Source organism: Erinaceus europaeus, chromosome 18 (genome assembly GCF_950295315.1).
Source record: "Erinaceus europaeus chromosome 18, mEriEur2.1, whole genome shotgun sequence".
Classification (NCBI taxonomy): domain Eukaryota; kingdom Metazoa; phylum Chordata; class Mammalia; order Eulipotyphla; family Erinaceidae; genus Erinaceus; species Erinaceus europaeus.
In genome coordinates, this window is record NC_080179.1 from 24,832,903 (window position 1) to 24,849,844 (window position 16,942).

General features: G+C 36.1%; 1 protein-coding gene across 2 annotated transcripts in view; it reads left to right on the forward strand.

Annotated features, from left to right (window-relative positions):
• The window catches only part of SCN7A (sodium voltage-gated channel alpha subunit 7), a 105,425-nt gene that overhangs the window by 80,881 nt on the left and 7,602 nt on the right, over positions 1–16,942 (forward strand). The window contains exons 17-24 of one of the 2 annotated variants that reach the window (XM_060177771.1): positions 2,105–2,247; positions 3,863–4,036; positions 8,420–8,527; positions 9,479–9,757; positions 10,605–10,658; positions 12,282–12,417; positions 14,866–14,966; positions 15,815–16,085. In XM_060177771.1, the coding sequence (XP_060033754.1) occupies positions 2,105–2,247; positions 3,863–4,036; positions 8,420–8,527; positions 9,479–9,757; positions 10,605–10,658; positions 12,282–12,417; positions 14,866–14,966; positions 15,815–16,085 (1,266 nt within the window). The remainder of the gene's footprint in view (positions 1–2,104; positions 2,248–3,862; positions 4,037–8,419; positions 8,528–9,478; positions 9,758–10,604; positions 10,659–12,281; positions 12,418–14,865; positions 14,967–15,814; positions 16,086–16,942) is intronic. The other variant, XM_060177770.1, reaches the window with a different exon arrangement.

The following is a 16,942-nucleotide window of genomic DNA, read 5'->3' on the forward strand; positions in this document are numbered from 1 at the left end:
GATCAACATGCCTCCAAAGTGATACTCTAGCTCTCTCTGTGTCATAAACAAATAAGTGTATGAAAATAATATTAAATCAGTGATTTGACAGCATAAATTCAAGTTCTTCTCTATCATGAATTAATTTATTAGCTGTTTCTTTTAAACTAAGCTCTTCAACTGTGAAATAAATAACAAGACTTACCTTCTGAGATTAATAAAGTATTCTATGTATGATTTCAAAATTTTAAAGTGGGCAAAAGCCCATAATAAATAAAGCAAGCAAGCAAGGAGTGCCAGAGAGATAGTTCAACATGTTAGAGCATATGCTTTGCTTATTTGAGGACTCAGAATGTCTTGGCTGAATCTCTGGCATCACCATAAGCCAGAGCTGAGTGATGGTCTGGCCTCTCTATATATCTGTCTCATAAAAGGAAATACATAAATATTTTTCAAAGATACAAATAAAACTAAAAGGCATAGGATAATAATAGCCATGCATTGCCCAAATTTGATATTCAAAAGATTTCTTATTAGTGATTTAATAATGATTGAAAAGATTGTGAAATAAGAGAGGTACTATGCTACGCGATTCCAACCACCGAAGTTCTGCATGCTGTCCCCTCCTTTGGAAGGTTCCCTATTCTTTCTCTCTCTGTGAGTATGCATCAAAGATCTTTATGGGGTACAGAAGGTGAAAAGTCTGGCTTCTATAATTGCTTCTTCACTGAACATGGGCATTTGCAGGTTGACCCATACCCCTAGCCTGTTCCTATCTTGCCCTAGTGGGGTAGGGCTCTGGAAAGATGGGGTTCTAGGAAGCCCAGGGAAGCTAGGTTGGTGTCATGGTAGCATCTGCAACTTGGTAGTTGAAAAGCATTAAGATACAAAGCAGAACAAACTGTTTAAAAATGAGGAACCAAAAGTAAGAATACTGAAGATGAGATCTGGGGTCTTTATGTTGGAAGAAGCTAGGGAGTCTATTTTAGGTATATTCCAAGGGGCCTATGATTTCACTAATTTTTGCCTGAGCGCCACAGCTAACATGCAGGTGTACTAAAAGAATTGTCCGGGAAGACTGTGTCAGTGTTAGGAATAGGACTAGAAAGTTGGATCAGGGCAGAGAGTAGCTCCCAAATATGGGAAAAGTATATAAATTCCATTAATGGTCTGACCTAGGACCTATGTTCTATTCATATTTAGCACAAGAGCCTGTGTAGCATCTAGATCCCTGTCAGTTTGAGCTCACATACCATGTTCATAGCTAGGAACATTCTAGGCTGCACTCATTTCAGGACCTGTCTTCCTTGATGAGCAGAATGTGTTGACCCAGCCTCCCTTCAGAGAGTGGGGCAGTCTCTACCATTGTTGTTCCACATTGAGGGCAAAGTCCTGTAGAGGCCTACAGGAGGGTTTATGATGTTGTTTCTGATGGAAATGACCAGTGATGGTGGAGAGAGGGATCTGTTAGAGGTCTGTGCCATCATAACTGTGTGGGAATCCCAGGATTCCTTGATTAAGGTCCTGGGAGATGGAGTGAGCTGGTAGTGACCTAAAGGGCCATCATTAAAGTGTGGATGTCTCTTGCCCTAATCCAGATTTTGTTGTCCTTACTTTAGCAGATGATTTTCTTGTGTGTGAATGAATGAATATTTTTAGGCATTATTGGTAAATTCTTTTTTAATTTTTAAAAATATTTTTATCTAATATCCATGTCCTTGATCCATTTGGAGTTGATATTTGTTTCTGGTGAGATAAGGTGGTTCAGTTTCATTCTTCTGCATGTTTCAATTCAGTTTTCCCAGCACCATTTATTGAAGAGAGCCTCCTTCCTCCATTTAATACTTTGGCCCCCCTTATCAAAGATTAGATGTTCGTAGGTGTGGGGGTTTAGTTCTGTGCTTTCAATTCTGTTCCACTGGTCTGTGTGCCTATTTTTGTTTTGAGTACCAGGCTGTTTTGATGATGATGGCCTTATAATATAGAATGAGATCTAGGAGTGTGATGCCTCCATTTCTGTTTCTTTTCTTCTATCCATATCAATACTTGTTACTAGTAAAAATATTGGAATGCTTAATTTTTAATGAGTTTTACAGAGTTTCGTTCATTCTTTCATTGTTAACAGACTATGGACCTGATCAAATCAGTAAAGCATCCAGGAAAGGAAAAATGTGGAAAAACATAAGGAAAACCTGCTGCAAAATAGTAGAAAATAGTTTCTTCAAGTGTTTTATTGGCATCATCACTCTGATTAGCACAGCTGCACTGGTGAGTAGAATACTGCTATTTTTTATGGGGGAAATGTATAAGTCTGTTAATTGAGATATATTTACACTTTAACCAAGAATTTTTTTTCTGCCAGCGATTTCACAGAGCCTTTACTCCTGCACAGTTCCACCACTCCCAATGCACATGTGTATGTTTGGGGGGTGGGCACAGAGACTTACCGATAGAGAAAGAGAGAAGACAAGTCACAGAATTCTCTACCTCTCATAAAGCATCCTAATTGCATGGCACTCCCATGTTCCCATGTAGAGATCAGGGACTTGAACCAGGGTTCTTGTGCATGGTAAAGCATGTGCTCTAATGGCGGAGCTCTCTCCTAACCCTGACCCAACAGTTCTAATGCAGGGAAATTATCCTACAAATGTCTGCTCATATACTAAGTGCACTGATAAGGCTAATCATTGAAGAGATTTTTGCAATGACCGAAGATTATCCATAATTCATGATTAGTGACTGTCTAAATATATTGTTGTACAATCACCCAATAGAACATTACGAATCAGGGAGCTGGGCAATGGCGTACCCCGTTGAGTGTTCACATTACCAGACACAAGGACCTGGATTTGAGCTCTTCACAAGCAGTGAACAGGTCTGCAGGTGTCTTTCTCCTTCCCTCTCTACAGCACCAAAATTTCCTTCAATAATCTGGGGGCTAGATTTTGAATCTGGGCTGCACAAATGGCCAAGCAGTGAACTATCCAAATGAAATATTTTACTGATCCTACAGAATTAGTTTACCCCTTGTTCACATTTTTTCACCTCACGTGCATGTTATAACAATCTGAATGAGATTATTGGCACCTGATTGCCTTTTATTAACACTAAAATCAAAGCACTATGGAATTGCAATGAGTGACATTATCAGTATCTGCTTTTCCACAGTAAATAGAATATTGACCTTAAGACCTAGATGATGCTCTCTCTGTCTCTGTATCTCTCTCTCATTAAAAAAAAAAATGAGGTGTTCTAGAGACTCTTGTAGTTCTGTTTTATATTCATGTTTCTACTGATTAATTTCTGCAGTCTATCAAGCAATGGAGCTTTTTCTTCTAATCAGAGTATAGATATTAGAAGGTACATTAAAAATAAAAATCTCGGGAGTCAGGCAGTAACGCAGTGCGTTAAGCGCCGGTGGAGCAAAGCACAAGGACCGGCCTAAGGATCCCGGTTTGAGCCCCTGGCTCCCCATCTGCAGGGGAGTCGCTTCACAGGTGGGGAAGCAGGTCTGCAGGTGTCTTTCTCTCCCCCTCTCTATCTTCCCCTCCTCTCTCCATTTCTCTCTGTCCTAACAACAACGACATCAATAACAACAACAATAATAACTACAACAAGAGTAAAAAGACAATAAGGGCAGCAACAGGGAAAATAAATAAATAAAAATTAAAAATAAATAAATTTAAAAAATAAAATAAAATCTTTGCTCCTGTTATCAAGCTGTGTACGTATTTGAGTTGGATATGCTTAATTAGAGCTAAGAATTGTATCAGATGTAACTAAAATTTATGTTGCTTGTGTTAAATCCAATTAATTGATCAAATTACATATAAACTAAAATTTTAATTACAGATAAACTAATTTATTTTTTTTTTACCCACAGGCCTTTGAAGATATATACATTGACCAGAGAAAAACCATTAAGATCTTGTTAGAATATGCTGACATGATCTTTGCTTACATCTTCATTTTGGAAATGCTTCTAAAGTTGGTGGCATATGGTTTTAAAGCCTATTTTAAAAATGGCTGGTACAGGCTGGACTTCATGGTTGTTATTGTATGTACTTATTTTTTTTTAATTTAAGAAAGTATTAATTAACAAAACCATAGGGTAGGAGGGGTACAATTCCTCACAATTCCCACCACCCAATCTCCATATCCCACCCCCTCCCCTGATAGCTTTCCCATTCTCTAGCCCTCTGGGAGCATGGACCCAGGGTCATTGTAGGTTGCAGAAGGTAGAAGGTCTGGCTTCTGTAATTGCTTCCCTGCTGAACATGGGCATTGATTGATCGATCCATACTCCCAATCTGCCTCTCTCTTTCCCTAGTAGGGTGGGTCTCTGGGGAAGCAGAGCTCCAGGACACATTGGTGGGGTCTTCAGTCTAGGGAAGCCTGGCCGGCATCCTGATGACATCCGGAACCTGGTGATTGAAAAGAGAGTTAACATACGAAGCCAAACAAATTGTTGAGCAATCATGGACCCAAAGCTTGGAATAGTGGAGAGGAAGTGTTACAGGGGTACTCACTGCAAACTCTAGCGTACTTCTGCTTTCAGGTATATATTTTGCAGTAGTTTACGGATACGTGTGAACATATGCTCTCTCTCACAGAAACTGGTGTATATCTAGGTTTTGGGACTTTGTTAGAAAGTGAATCACCTGAGATGGAATTAGAGTATACTATGAAAGGAAAGGTCTCACCCAAGTAATGAAGCTGAAGGGTTTTCATTCCACACGTGAAGTCTCTGGACACAGTCTGAAGTGAAGCATGTTGAGGTGGCAATCGTTGTGTTGTTTAGGTTGTGGTCGACAGATGTAATATTATTTGATATGGATTGGGAGAGGCATACGGGAAAGTGGGCCCTATCCAATGGTTCCAGGACTGGGGGAAGTAGAGGCTCTATAGTGGAGATGTGAGGTTCCTGCTGTCTTAGGGTTCAAAAAGATAGTTAATGTTATCATCACATTAATTGGTAATTGGGTTAACTTTTGAAAAGTCCTTTTGTTAGGGTTTGCTGTACAGTACCCAGTATCTTGTATATAGCTGTGCTATTGGTTGCTTCTGATCTACTTGGTCTAGGCTTTTGAGATAGTCTGCATATCAATTACACAGCCTATATATTGAAAAGATTCAGTTTGTGTTTTGAAAAACTTCGAGACATACAATTAATTTTCCCCCTATCGTATTAATTAACTAGTGATTTATATGACTACATTTTACTAGGAGTGTACATAAACACCATTCCCACCACCAAAAGACTGTGACCCATCCCTCCCACCCACTCCCACCCCCCACTGGCTCAGGAAGCTAGCTGCATGTCTACCCCTCACCACAGGGTTTTTACTTTGGTGCCCTACTTACAATTTGGTCAGGTCCTGCTTTTAGTTTCCCTTTCAGATCTTCTTATTCAACTTCTGTTGATGAGTGGGATCATCCCATACTCATCTTTATCTTTCTGACTTAGCTCACTTAACATAATTCCTTGTAGCTCTGTCCAAGATGGGTCAGAGAAGGTGGGTTCATTGTTCTTGATAGCTGCATAGTATTCCATTGTGTATATATGCCACAGCTTTCTCAGCCACTCATCTGTTGTTGGGTACCTGGGTTGCTTCCAGGTTTTAGCTATTATGAATTGTGCTGCTATGAACATAGGAGTACACACCTCTTTTTGGTTGGGTGTTATGGAGTCCTTGGGGTATAACCCCAGGAGAGGAATTACTGGATCATATGGAAGGTCCATGTCTACCTTTGTGAGAGTTTTCCAGACTGCTCTCCACAGAGGCTGGACCAATTTACATTCCCACCAGCAATGTGAAAGGGTTCCTCTGTCCCCACAACCTCTCCAGCATTTGTTGCTGCTGTCCTTTTTGATGTATGCCATTCTTACAGGAGTGAGGTGGTATCTTAGTGTTGTCTTAATTTGCATTTCTCTGACAGTGACCTAGAGCAGTTTTTCATATGTTTGTTAGCCTTTTGGATCTCCTCTGTAGTGAATGTTTTGTTCATATCCTCTGCCCATTTTTGGATGGGGTCATTTGCTTTTTTGGTGCTAAGTTTGCTGAGCTCTTTATATATTTTGGTGATTAGTTTCTTGTCTGATGTATGGCATGTGAAGATCTTCTCCCATTCTGTGAGGGGTCTCTTTGTTTTTTTAGTAGTTTCTTTGGATGTGCAGAAGCTTTTCAATTTGATGTAGTCCCATTGGTTTGTTTCTGCTTTAGTCTTCCTTGCAATTGGGTTTGATTCATCAAAGATGTCCTTGAGGTGTAGGTGGGATGTACTTATTTTTTTTAAGTTCTTTGATGTACTATTCCTTTATCTTACTCTCACTTGTACATTGTTTTTCCCTTTCTCTATACATTCCTAACTACAGCATTCCATATGTCTTCATTTGAAATGAATCACATCTATCTGTTCTCATTCTAAATTTTTTTTTCAAATGAGCACTTCTGGATTATTCTAATAGTCATCTATGAACCTATTCACTGCAGGAAGAATAGTATTGCACAATATTTTGTATCTATCCGAATTTTTTAATTTTTTTTTCTTGATTGGGGGATTAATGTTTTACAGTTGACAGTAAATACAATAGTTTGTACATGCGTAACATTTATCAGTCTTCCATATAACAATACAAACCCCACTAGGTCCTGTCATCCTTTTCTAAGAATTCTCTTCCCTCTCTATCCTTATTTTTAAATCATGTTTCTCTTTAATTATATAATCAGTATTGAACTTATAGCCGTCCAACCCCATCTACCTACCTGATCCAAACTACCGAAACTCGCTTGAATCACTGTACTTAATTGCAGAGTGATACCCCCGTTTCTGTCATTCTGTTCTCCAAGGAAAACTGGAATTACTATGGGAAAATGGAAATTAGTTCCACTCACTTCTCTCTTTGGAACCCTTTAACAAATATCCATCTTCAAGTAAAAGCTGTAGGTTTTGCAATCAGAAGTCTACAAGTAGTGGCAATATCCAATTATTGTAGAAACAATATCCAATTTTACGAGTTTCTCCTCCCTTCTCTTTTCCTATTCTCTATACTGCTTCACTAACACTGATTTTCTGAAGTTTCTTAAATATACATCAAGATTATTTCCATCTTAATGCCTTTGCATTTATTCTATCTTTTTCTCAGAGCTTACTTTTGATGGCTAACACCCTTTACACATTTGCTTAAATCAAACCTGTGAGCGTAGCTAGATCTTTTCTTACTACCCTATCAAAAACTGCAATTACTCTACTATTCTTTTCTTCTTTCTCATCTCCTAGACCTACTTTATTATATAATTTATTCATATAGTTTGTTCACTTTCTGCCTTCCAACACTAAAAGAGGAACTTCATTAGGTTAGAATATTTGGGGGGGGGGGTTCCTCCTTTATCCCCTTATCTATTGGACTGTTAAGAAAAGACATGCTGCATTTTTGCATAGAAAAAAACCAAACATATCATGACTTTCCTGACAACCCAATAGACCAATTCCTGTTACCTGGTAAGAATTTATTTTCAAATGAAAAAATGACTCTCTAGTCTGTAAGTAGTGACTAAACTTCTCAATCTGTAGTTAACTACAAAAGCTGGGCCTTTCTTCATAATTAATTCAGGCAAACAAATCTTGTACTATCACACAGCACCTGAAAATCTTGTTTTCTGGTCGCTGTTATGTGCTCATATCCCTCCATTCTTACATAAAAGATGTATTCATTCACTTCAAATTCTGCCTCAAGAAAAAAAAAACTGAATATGTTAAAAAGGAACAAAGTTTCAATTTGTTATCTGAAAATAAGAAGATATAATAAAGGTTGATCTGAAGTCTACCACTTTGTTCATTCTCCACTGATACTTATTATTAATCTTGAATCTCTCTCTGTTTCTCTCTCTCTCTCTCTCTCTCTCTCTCTATATATATATATATATATATATATATATATAAACTTTTAAATTTTTCATTAACATCTTATATTTAAAATTGTATAAAATTTTCCTTGAAGTAAACAATAATTATGGCTCCCTTGATACCACTCCTTTGAAATCAAATTTTGTACTGTCTTAATTATATTTATATGTAGATGCATATGTAAATAGATTTCATTTGTTTTAATGAGTATATTGATTGATATCACCATATTGAAATATTATAAATAATTATATAAATATTTAAATAATTAACCTATTTCAAGCTAAAATATATATGAACATTATTTTTTATCATAAAGTATATCAAGTTCATATTTTTTGCCTCAATATGTATCTACTGCTTTTCTTTCCTTATTGATTTCATTATTTTCTCATTTTCTCACAATTTCACATAAGTATTGAAATACCTATTAAAATATTTTGCAAATTGTTTATGCTTTTCAAAAAAAGTTATTTTATAAGGTTTTTTATTTAAATTGCATCTAACTCTTTTAAAACATGTGTGTTTTCAGGTGTTTTGTCTTAACTTAATAGGAAAATCTAGGGAAGAACTTAAACCACTTGCTTCCATTAAATTCCTCCGGGGACTCAGAGTTCTATCTCAATTTGAAAAAATGAAGGTAAGAGAAAGGGTTCTAAACAAATCTAGGTTTTTATTTTGGATTACTAATTTCCATTATATTAGTAATTTGCATTGACTTCTCAATTCTAACATTATTACTATTATATAAATCTTATATTCTACTACTTTTAAAAGATTGTTTATTAGTGATTTAATAATGATTGACAAAATTGTGGGTTAGTAGGAGTACAATCCCATACAATTCCCACCACCAGAGTTCCATATCCCATCTCCTTCATTGCTTCCATATTCTTAATCTCTCTGGCAGTATAGACCAAAGATTTTTATGGAGCACAGAAGGTGGGAGGTATGGCTTCTGTAATTGCTTTTCTACATGGGCCTTAACAGGTCAGTCTATACCTCCCAGCCTGTTTCTATCTTTCCTTAGTGGGGCAGGGATCTGGGAGGTGGGGTTCCAGGAAGCATTGATGAGGTTCTCTGCCCAGAGAAATTAGGTTGGCATCATGGTAGCATCTGCAAATTGGTGTCTGGAAAGGTAAAGTCAGGCATTTAGCCCTGGAAATAACCCTGATGGCCAAAAAAAAAAAAAAAAAAAGCAAACAGAAAACCCAAGCTGTAGTTCTAGGTTCACCTTCTTTATACTTTATATAGTCACTAGATAACCTCAGACATGCACACACAGTTAATTCTTAACCTGCTCCTGGCACAGTATAAGGAATCTATAAATGGGTCAAACTAAGATTACTATTTATTCTAGTAATTATGACAATCAGCTTTATTTCCTTTTGTCATTTTTGTGGCACAAAGTTTTAGTATTTTAATAAAATGTAGTTATTTAGCATACACAAATAGTGTCATGCAACTTATTAAATCTGTAGATAGTGTTCTTTGTTATTTCATCAATTTTTATTAACCGGTATCTGAAATTTAATTAAAATCGTTTTGCATTCTTATATAAAAAATCACATTTCTTTTTGTTTTATTCCAGGTTGTTGTAAGAGCACTAATAAAAACAACTTTACCTACTTTGAATGTGTTTCTTTTTGGCCTGATGATCTGGCTCACTTTTAGCATCATGGGAGTAAACCTATTTGCTGGCAAATTCTATAGGTGCTTTGGCCCAGAAAGCGAGGATGTTTTTCCTTTACCTGAAGTCTTGAATAGAAGTGATTGTGAAAGCCTTGCACTAAATGAATCTTTTTCCTGGAAGAAAATACAAGTAAACTTTGATAATGTTGGGAATGGTTTCCTTGCACTGCTGCAAGTGGTGAGTATATTTTAACAAAATACTTATACATACATATATTCATCCATATTGTAGGTGAATGCAAAGGACACAATATGAATGGTGAATTGGTCTCATTCAGAGAGACAGAATTGACATGCAGTCCCTAGTCAGTTGGAGAAAGGAGGGTAAGATGAAGATGGGAATACTTGAAGAAAAAGCTAACTGGCCAACCTATTAGCATCATACGTCACTGATTAAGCATAGGATAAGAGTTATTTGAGCTAGGGGTAGATAACATAATGGATATTCAAAGAGACTCTTATGCCTGAGGTTCAAAAGTCCCAGGTTCAATCCCCCACACCGCCATAAACCAGAGCTGAGCAGTGCTCTGGTAAAAAAGCAAAAAAAAAAAAAAAAAAAAAGCATTTGAGCCAACAGTACCAAACAGTAGATTACTATTTCTTTTTCTATATGAAATCTTTTAAAGAATACCTACCTAGTAATCCAAGATCTAGCAAATAAGAAAATGCATTATTCCCTTCTCACCTCCTATTTAAAAGCACATAATGTAGTAAAGCAGCTACGAGTAACTTATACTTGGTAGGCATGTGATTATTATCTGTCTATCTTTGTCTCTGTATTTTAGTATCTTAAATATTTTAAGTTATTAACTGCAATTAAGCTGTGAATTTTTATATCAATAGTTGCTAATAGCATACATACAGTACTGAAAAGGATAAAGATCTCAGTTCCACAGTATATTGAAGTATGGTCAGCCTTACTAGTCAAATGTGTGGAGGTATTAATAACAGGTTGAGTTTTACTTTTTGTTTGCCATAGAGCATAGTATTTCCATTAGAATTAAATTCATGGCATTTTTTTACAGGCAACATTTAATGGATGGCTTGATGTTATGTACTCAGCAATTGATTCTATTGACGTAAGTAAAATAAAATCTTAAAGCTACAGTTGAAAAAGTAATGCAAAACCACAGGAAGGTGGTGGTGCACCTGGTTCAAGTTCCTGGTCTTCACCTGCAGGAGAATACCTTCACAAGCAGTGCTGCAGGTGTCTTTTCTCTCTCTCTCTGTCCCTCTGTCTCTCTGTCTCTCTCTCTCTCTCTCTCACGCACACACACACTTTCTCACACTTCCCTCTCAATTTTTCTTTGTAATGATCCAACAAAAAAAATTTTTAAATCTGAGAGAAAAAGAGTTAATCATCCCCTACTTTCCACTGGTTGTATTGAGAAAGAGTTGACCTACATCATAAAAAATGTATGGTAAATAGCATAATGGTTTGATTTACATACATTGTGAAATTATTACATTAGGTTTAGTTTACATCTATCTTTTCATTGAGATGAAGTTAAAAAAAAAAGGAAAGTCTCTTTATGATGATAACTTCTAGGATTTTCTGTAAAAAAAAAATATATATATATATATATATATCACAGTATTAGCATTTAGACATCATGTTATACATTACAGCCAAGGATTTCTTTGTTTTGTAACTAGAACTGTCCATCTTTTTTTAAAAGAATTTATTTATTTATGAGAAATATAGGCAGAGAGAGAAAGAACCAAACAACTCTGGTACATGTGCTGCCGGGGACCGAATTCAGGACCTCATGGTTGAGAATCCAGTGTTTTATCCACTGTGCCACCTCCTGGACCATGAACTATCTTTTGACCAGCTTTCTCCATTCCTTCCTCTCTCACCCTCTGCCTCTGATAATCATTACTTTTTTTTAAATTTTTATTTTTGTATTGGTGGCTTTATGGTTATAGTACAGTTGTTGACACAAAGGTACCAGTTTCTCATCTTTTGGTGATAGGTGTCTGCAGGACACTCTCACCCCCAATTTAGGTCCATTCCACCACCATGCAGGAGAACCCAACACACTTCCCTCACTCCCTCCCCTTCTTCCAACTTTCACCTTCTATGCTTCTAACCATAAGACTGATTTTTTTCCCCCGAGTTTGGTTTGTTGATTTTGCTTCTGCTTTGATTGAGAGTGAACACAGAACTCATACAAAAGCAACACAGCTCAGCCAACCCTGAGAAAAAGAAAGGGAGGGAGAGAAGAGATGGCATATACCAAAACACCACTCCACCAACCACCATGAAACTCCCTTGGTTCTCTGTACCTGTGTTCTCACACAGCATCAGGCCTCTGATTCAGGCCCTGACAGATACCAAAGCAGATCCTCAGTCTACTGAGATGTCCCTAGAACCAATTATTATTTGTTAGGCTATTTTTAGAGTAGTTTTAGTTTAATAGAAAAACCTTTGATGAGCATAGAGATTTCCCTTTACCTGACACACACATAATACCTCTTCCCCCTGCTATACCCCTACACATATATTATTAACATTATTAACCAGAATGATATTTTTAAAACAGAGATAAACATACATTGGCATAACATTAACAGCTGGTGTTGTGCATTCTCTGGGTTTTTAGTTTATAACTTAAAACACTTATCATTACAATATATGGAATGTTCTACTGCTCTAAAAAATTCTCAATGATATTACTTATTTTGAACTTAAATTTTAGGTTGATATCCAGCCTAGGTATGAACACAATTTCTACATGTATTTTTACTTCATCAACTTTGTTATCCTTGGATTATTTCTCCCTCTGAGTATGCTGATTGGTGCAATTGTTGCCAGTTTCAACAAGTACAAGATAAGTATAGTCATTATTTTCTCTTCAATACCTGAACAAACCACATATATTTATAAAATGTTTTGATTTTATAATTGATGTTGGATCCAGATTAATGTTATTTTTCTAAAACTTATTTATACTCCTTTCTGTTGATAAGTATTGCTAAAATATTAGACTGTACATTATTTTCTATATACAAGAAAACAAAAATGCCAGGAAGTACATAGCATAATGGTTATGGTCATGCCTGAGGCTCCAGAGTTCCAGGTTATAGGTTCTATCCCCCGCACCACCGTAAACCAGAGCTAAGCAGTGCTCTGGAAAAGAAAAAGAAAAAAAAAGGGGGGGGGTTGAGATGGGGGAGGGTTCAGGTCCTGGAACATGATGTCAGAGGACCTAGTGGGTAGAAAACTGGGAAATGTTATACATGTACAAACTATTATATTTACTGTCGACTATAAAACATTAGTCCCCTAATAAAGAAAAATTAAAAATAAATAGGAAAAAAATTAAAAATAAGCAAATGTGGAAAAAAAATGTCAGGATTTTTTTTTCTCTATGTCTTTAAATAGGGACATGAAAAAATAATATTTTTTGTGGGTCAGCATAGGTATGTGAACAAGTTTATGGAAAGGAGGCCATACCTTTTACCCTCTGATATTTCCAAAACCTTCACGTCAATAACAAGCATGGATATTTGTCAGTCAAAGTAGATATTTTTCTGCTGGTAGTAGAGAAAGTAAAAAATACTGAGTAAATGACCAAAATGGTTGTGCATTAAATAAGAAAGAAAGTATAGAGGTTGGGTGGTGGCATAGCAGGTTAAGCACACAGGTTATCCTGAACAAGAAAGAACTTGGGTTCAAGCCCCAGTCTCCGCCTGGGTTCAGCTGCAGTGCTGCTGGTGTCTCTCTTTCTCTCTAACTCTCTAACTTCCTCTCCCTTCTTGGTTTCTCTCTATTCTCTCAAATAAAATGAAAAAAATGGAAAAAAAACAAAAAACAAAATCAGAGGCAGAAGTAAACAGTTTCTATATGGTGCCATCTCTACACAAAAGACTTACATCAGGATTTCTACAAATAACAGGCCTACAAAGCTTGTAACTTTATTTTAATCAGATTAATCTATTTCTATTAGGTGTCAAAAGGGTTTCTAAAAAAGTAAAAAAGGCGCTTAATTTTGAAATTTCACTTTCACCCACTTTCTGAAATTTTATTCTTAGTCGTGCCATCAAATTGTAGCTTTGTACAGAATCTGGTAAGCAAATTAGATTGAATCTCCACTAATCAAATGGCTTTAGAGAAAGTAGTGATTAAATACTTTTTTTGATTTGACATTTCAACTTCATAGGATCTGCTCATATGCTTCAGAATGGTGACCTTTGTTAATCTTAAGTGACCAACTCCTGACTAGGGCAGTAAGGATTCCTAATTCTTTTTTTTTAAATTAATTTATTTATTTTATTTATTTATTCCCTTTTGTTGCCCTTGTTGTTTTATTGTTGTAGTTATTATTGTTGTTGTCGTTGTTGGATAGGACAGAGAGAAATGGAGAGAGGAGGGGAAGACAAAGAGGAGGAGAGAAAGATAGACACCTGCAGACCTGCTTCACCGCCTGTGAAGCGACTCCCCTGCAGGTGGGGAGCTGGGGTTCAAACCGGGATCCTTATGCTGGTCCTTGTGCTTTGCGCCACCTGCGCTTAACCCGCTGCGCTACAGCCCGACTCCCCAGGATTCCTAATTCTAAATGAACACATGATTAAATGTTTACCTCTTACCCACTTTATGTATTTTGTATAAGTCACTGAAGTTAAGAACTGGGGATAGCGTAATTGTTGTGAAAAAAAAAATTATACCTGAGGCTCTGAGGTCCCATGTTCAATCCCTAGTATCACCATAAACCAGAGCTGAACAGTGCTTTAGATAATAAAATTAAAACAACAAAAAGGAACTGAAATTAGCATTATAAACACAAAGATAAATAAGTAGTAGAAAGTGCTATGAACAAGTAAGCATAATAATAATGAAAAATAATGTCATATAGTCCATGAAAAATAAATATATAAATGGTAAAAATACATACATGATCAATTCTGGTTTTTTGTCCAGCCTGTTAAGAGGCACAAAGAACCTGACCTTTACCTTTCAAATTCAACCTTACTTACCCACCCACACTACTTTGCCTTTTCTCTAACAAGAGGAAGACTGCAATAGGCAGAAAAGAGTACAAAAAGAAAGTGCACTGAAGTATTGTGTATTATTAACCATTACCATTATTTGTTTTGATGTATTAACATTATTTTTTGTCCAGCAAGCTACGCATACTCAAGCATGATTTAGTTCCTTGTAACTAAGTTTATCTTGAAGCCTTAAATCAATATATGCTAGTTTTTCCAGAATGTACATTAATATGAAACAACTTTTGGATTAAGTGTGATTAATATCTTTGTTTCCTTCATGTCTATACCAAGCAGGCTCAAATATCTTTATAACAGTAGGACAGAAGAAACATTACCGTGTGCTGAAGAAAATGATGTGTGAGGACTCTCAAAAGCCAATGCCTCGTCCAGGAGTAAGAAAAAACTGAGATTTTTTTTTAAAGCATAAAATAAGTTTCCTTTAGATATTTCTTTCAAAAATGGAATCGTGTTATCATTTGTTAACAAGAAATGATTTTGATAAAAATTTTGAAAAAAAAGATGGTCCTCCATTAAGCTGTTGGCGCTTTTCCTGTTTGTGTTGACTATATAAACTAGCGATTATACTTTGGTAAAAATGTAGCCACTCGGGAGTCCGGCGGTAGCTCAGAGGGTTAAGCACATGTGGCACGAAGCACAAGACCCTACGTAAGGATCCTGGTTGGAACTCCGGCTTCCTACCTGCAGGGGAGTTGCTTCACAGGTGGTGAAGCAGATCTGCAGGTGCCTATCTTTCTCTCCCCTCTCTGTCTTCCCCTCCTCTCTCCACTTCTCTCTGTCCTAGCCAACAACAACAACAACAATAATAACCACAACAATGTTAAAACAAGGGCAACAAAAGGGGGAAAAATGGTCTCCAGTAGTAGTGGGTTCGTGGTGCAGGCACTGAGCATCCAGCAATAACCCTGGAGGCAAAAAAAAATATGTAGTCACTCATTTATTCTCCCATGTATGATAATATGACAGCTGCAAATATACAGACTCTGTATGTGAATATATAGAGTTAAGGCTATTAATTAGCCTATTATATTAAGAAGATATTGTTTGACTCTTCCCTATGCTTATAATTATTAAGACTACAATAAGTCACATCCATAAGACTATTAAAAGGCCTAGAAGGTAGCTCAACAAAAGAGCATATGACCATATAAAAGAATCTTAAAAATAAGAATATCAATATGAATTAATAAGAATATTCTATCTTTTTTTTTCTTGCTCACAGAACAAGTTCCAAGGACTGATTTTTGACATGGTAACAAGTCAAGCTTTTAATATCATCATTTTGGTTCTTATCTGTGTTCAAGCAATAGTCATGATGACAGAAAGTGATGAACAGAGCACAAGCATGGTGCTTGCTCAAAGCTGGATTGACCTAATTTTGGTGATACTATACACTGTAGAATGTGTATTGAAACTTACTGCTTTCCGGTGTCTCTATTTTTCAAGTGGATGGAACATTTTTGACTTTGTGGTAGTTGTGTCCTCTCTTACAGGTAAGATATTATCTAGCTAGATTTTCATTTGTAGTATTGATAGTACTAGTTGAGGCGTATTCTTAAAGTGTCTCCAGAGATAGTTCCTCATAGGTAAAACAGGTAAGGATTGTTCTTATTTCCAACAGGAAATGCTTCATATTTTGTATTCATATACACACACATGCCTAACAAATATAAGATATTTAAAAGCATATTGAACTTAATATATAAATGAAACCACAGACCACCAATAAATGCTTAACTGTCTTTTCAGTGTATTAGTTATTTTTTTTTAGGATGACACTAAGAATTTTTTTATGTCTTAGCTTGATATAGCCCTTCAGACTCTCTCTCTCTAAATATACATATATGATATAGTTCTTCTACTCTAATCTTTAAAATTGCTTATAACTTTTACACCATCAGACACTTAGCATTTAATAAATTTATCTCTACTTTGTTAAGGAGGTCTCAGTCTTTATAAATAAATTTCATTACCCTCTTTGTGGATAGATGTCCTATTTTCAAAAACTTCTGTAGTATAAGGAAAACTCCTATCTTACATAATTTACTACTTAATTCATTTATAACTAAAATCACCACTTATAATTTATTAAGGGGTCAATTAATTAGATTGCATTTAAATCTTGTCCTATTAAGTTATTGTTAAGGAGAGAAGCACAGGGCACTATGTTAGCATGACAGAGTGAGCATATCCCTAGTCAATACTCTGAAGTCAGAGAAGTCTTCATGGTAGAAATAAAATCTTTATACCTACTGGATAAATTGGTAGCCAAATAAAAACATCTAGAATACAAGTAGTTTCGGTAGAGAAAAATCAGTTTGCTGTCTGCTTCTCTCACTTCAACATACAT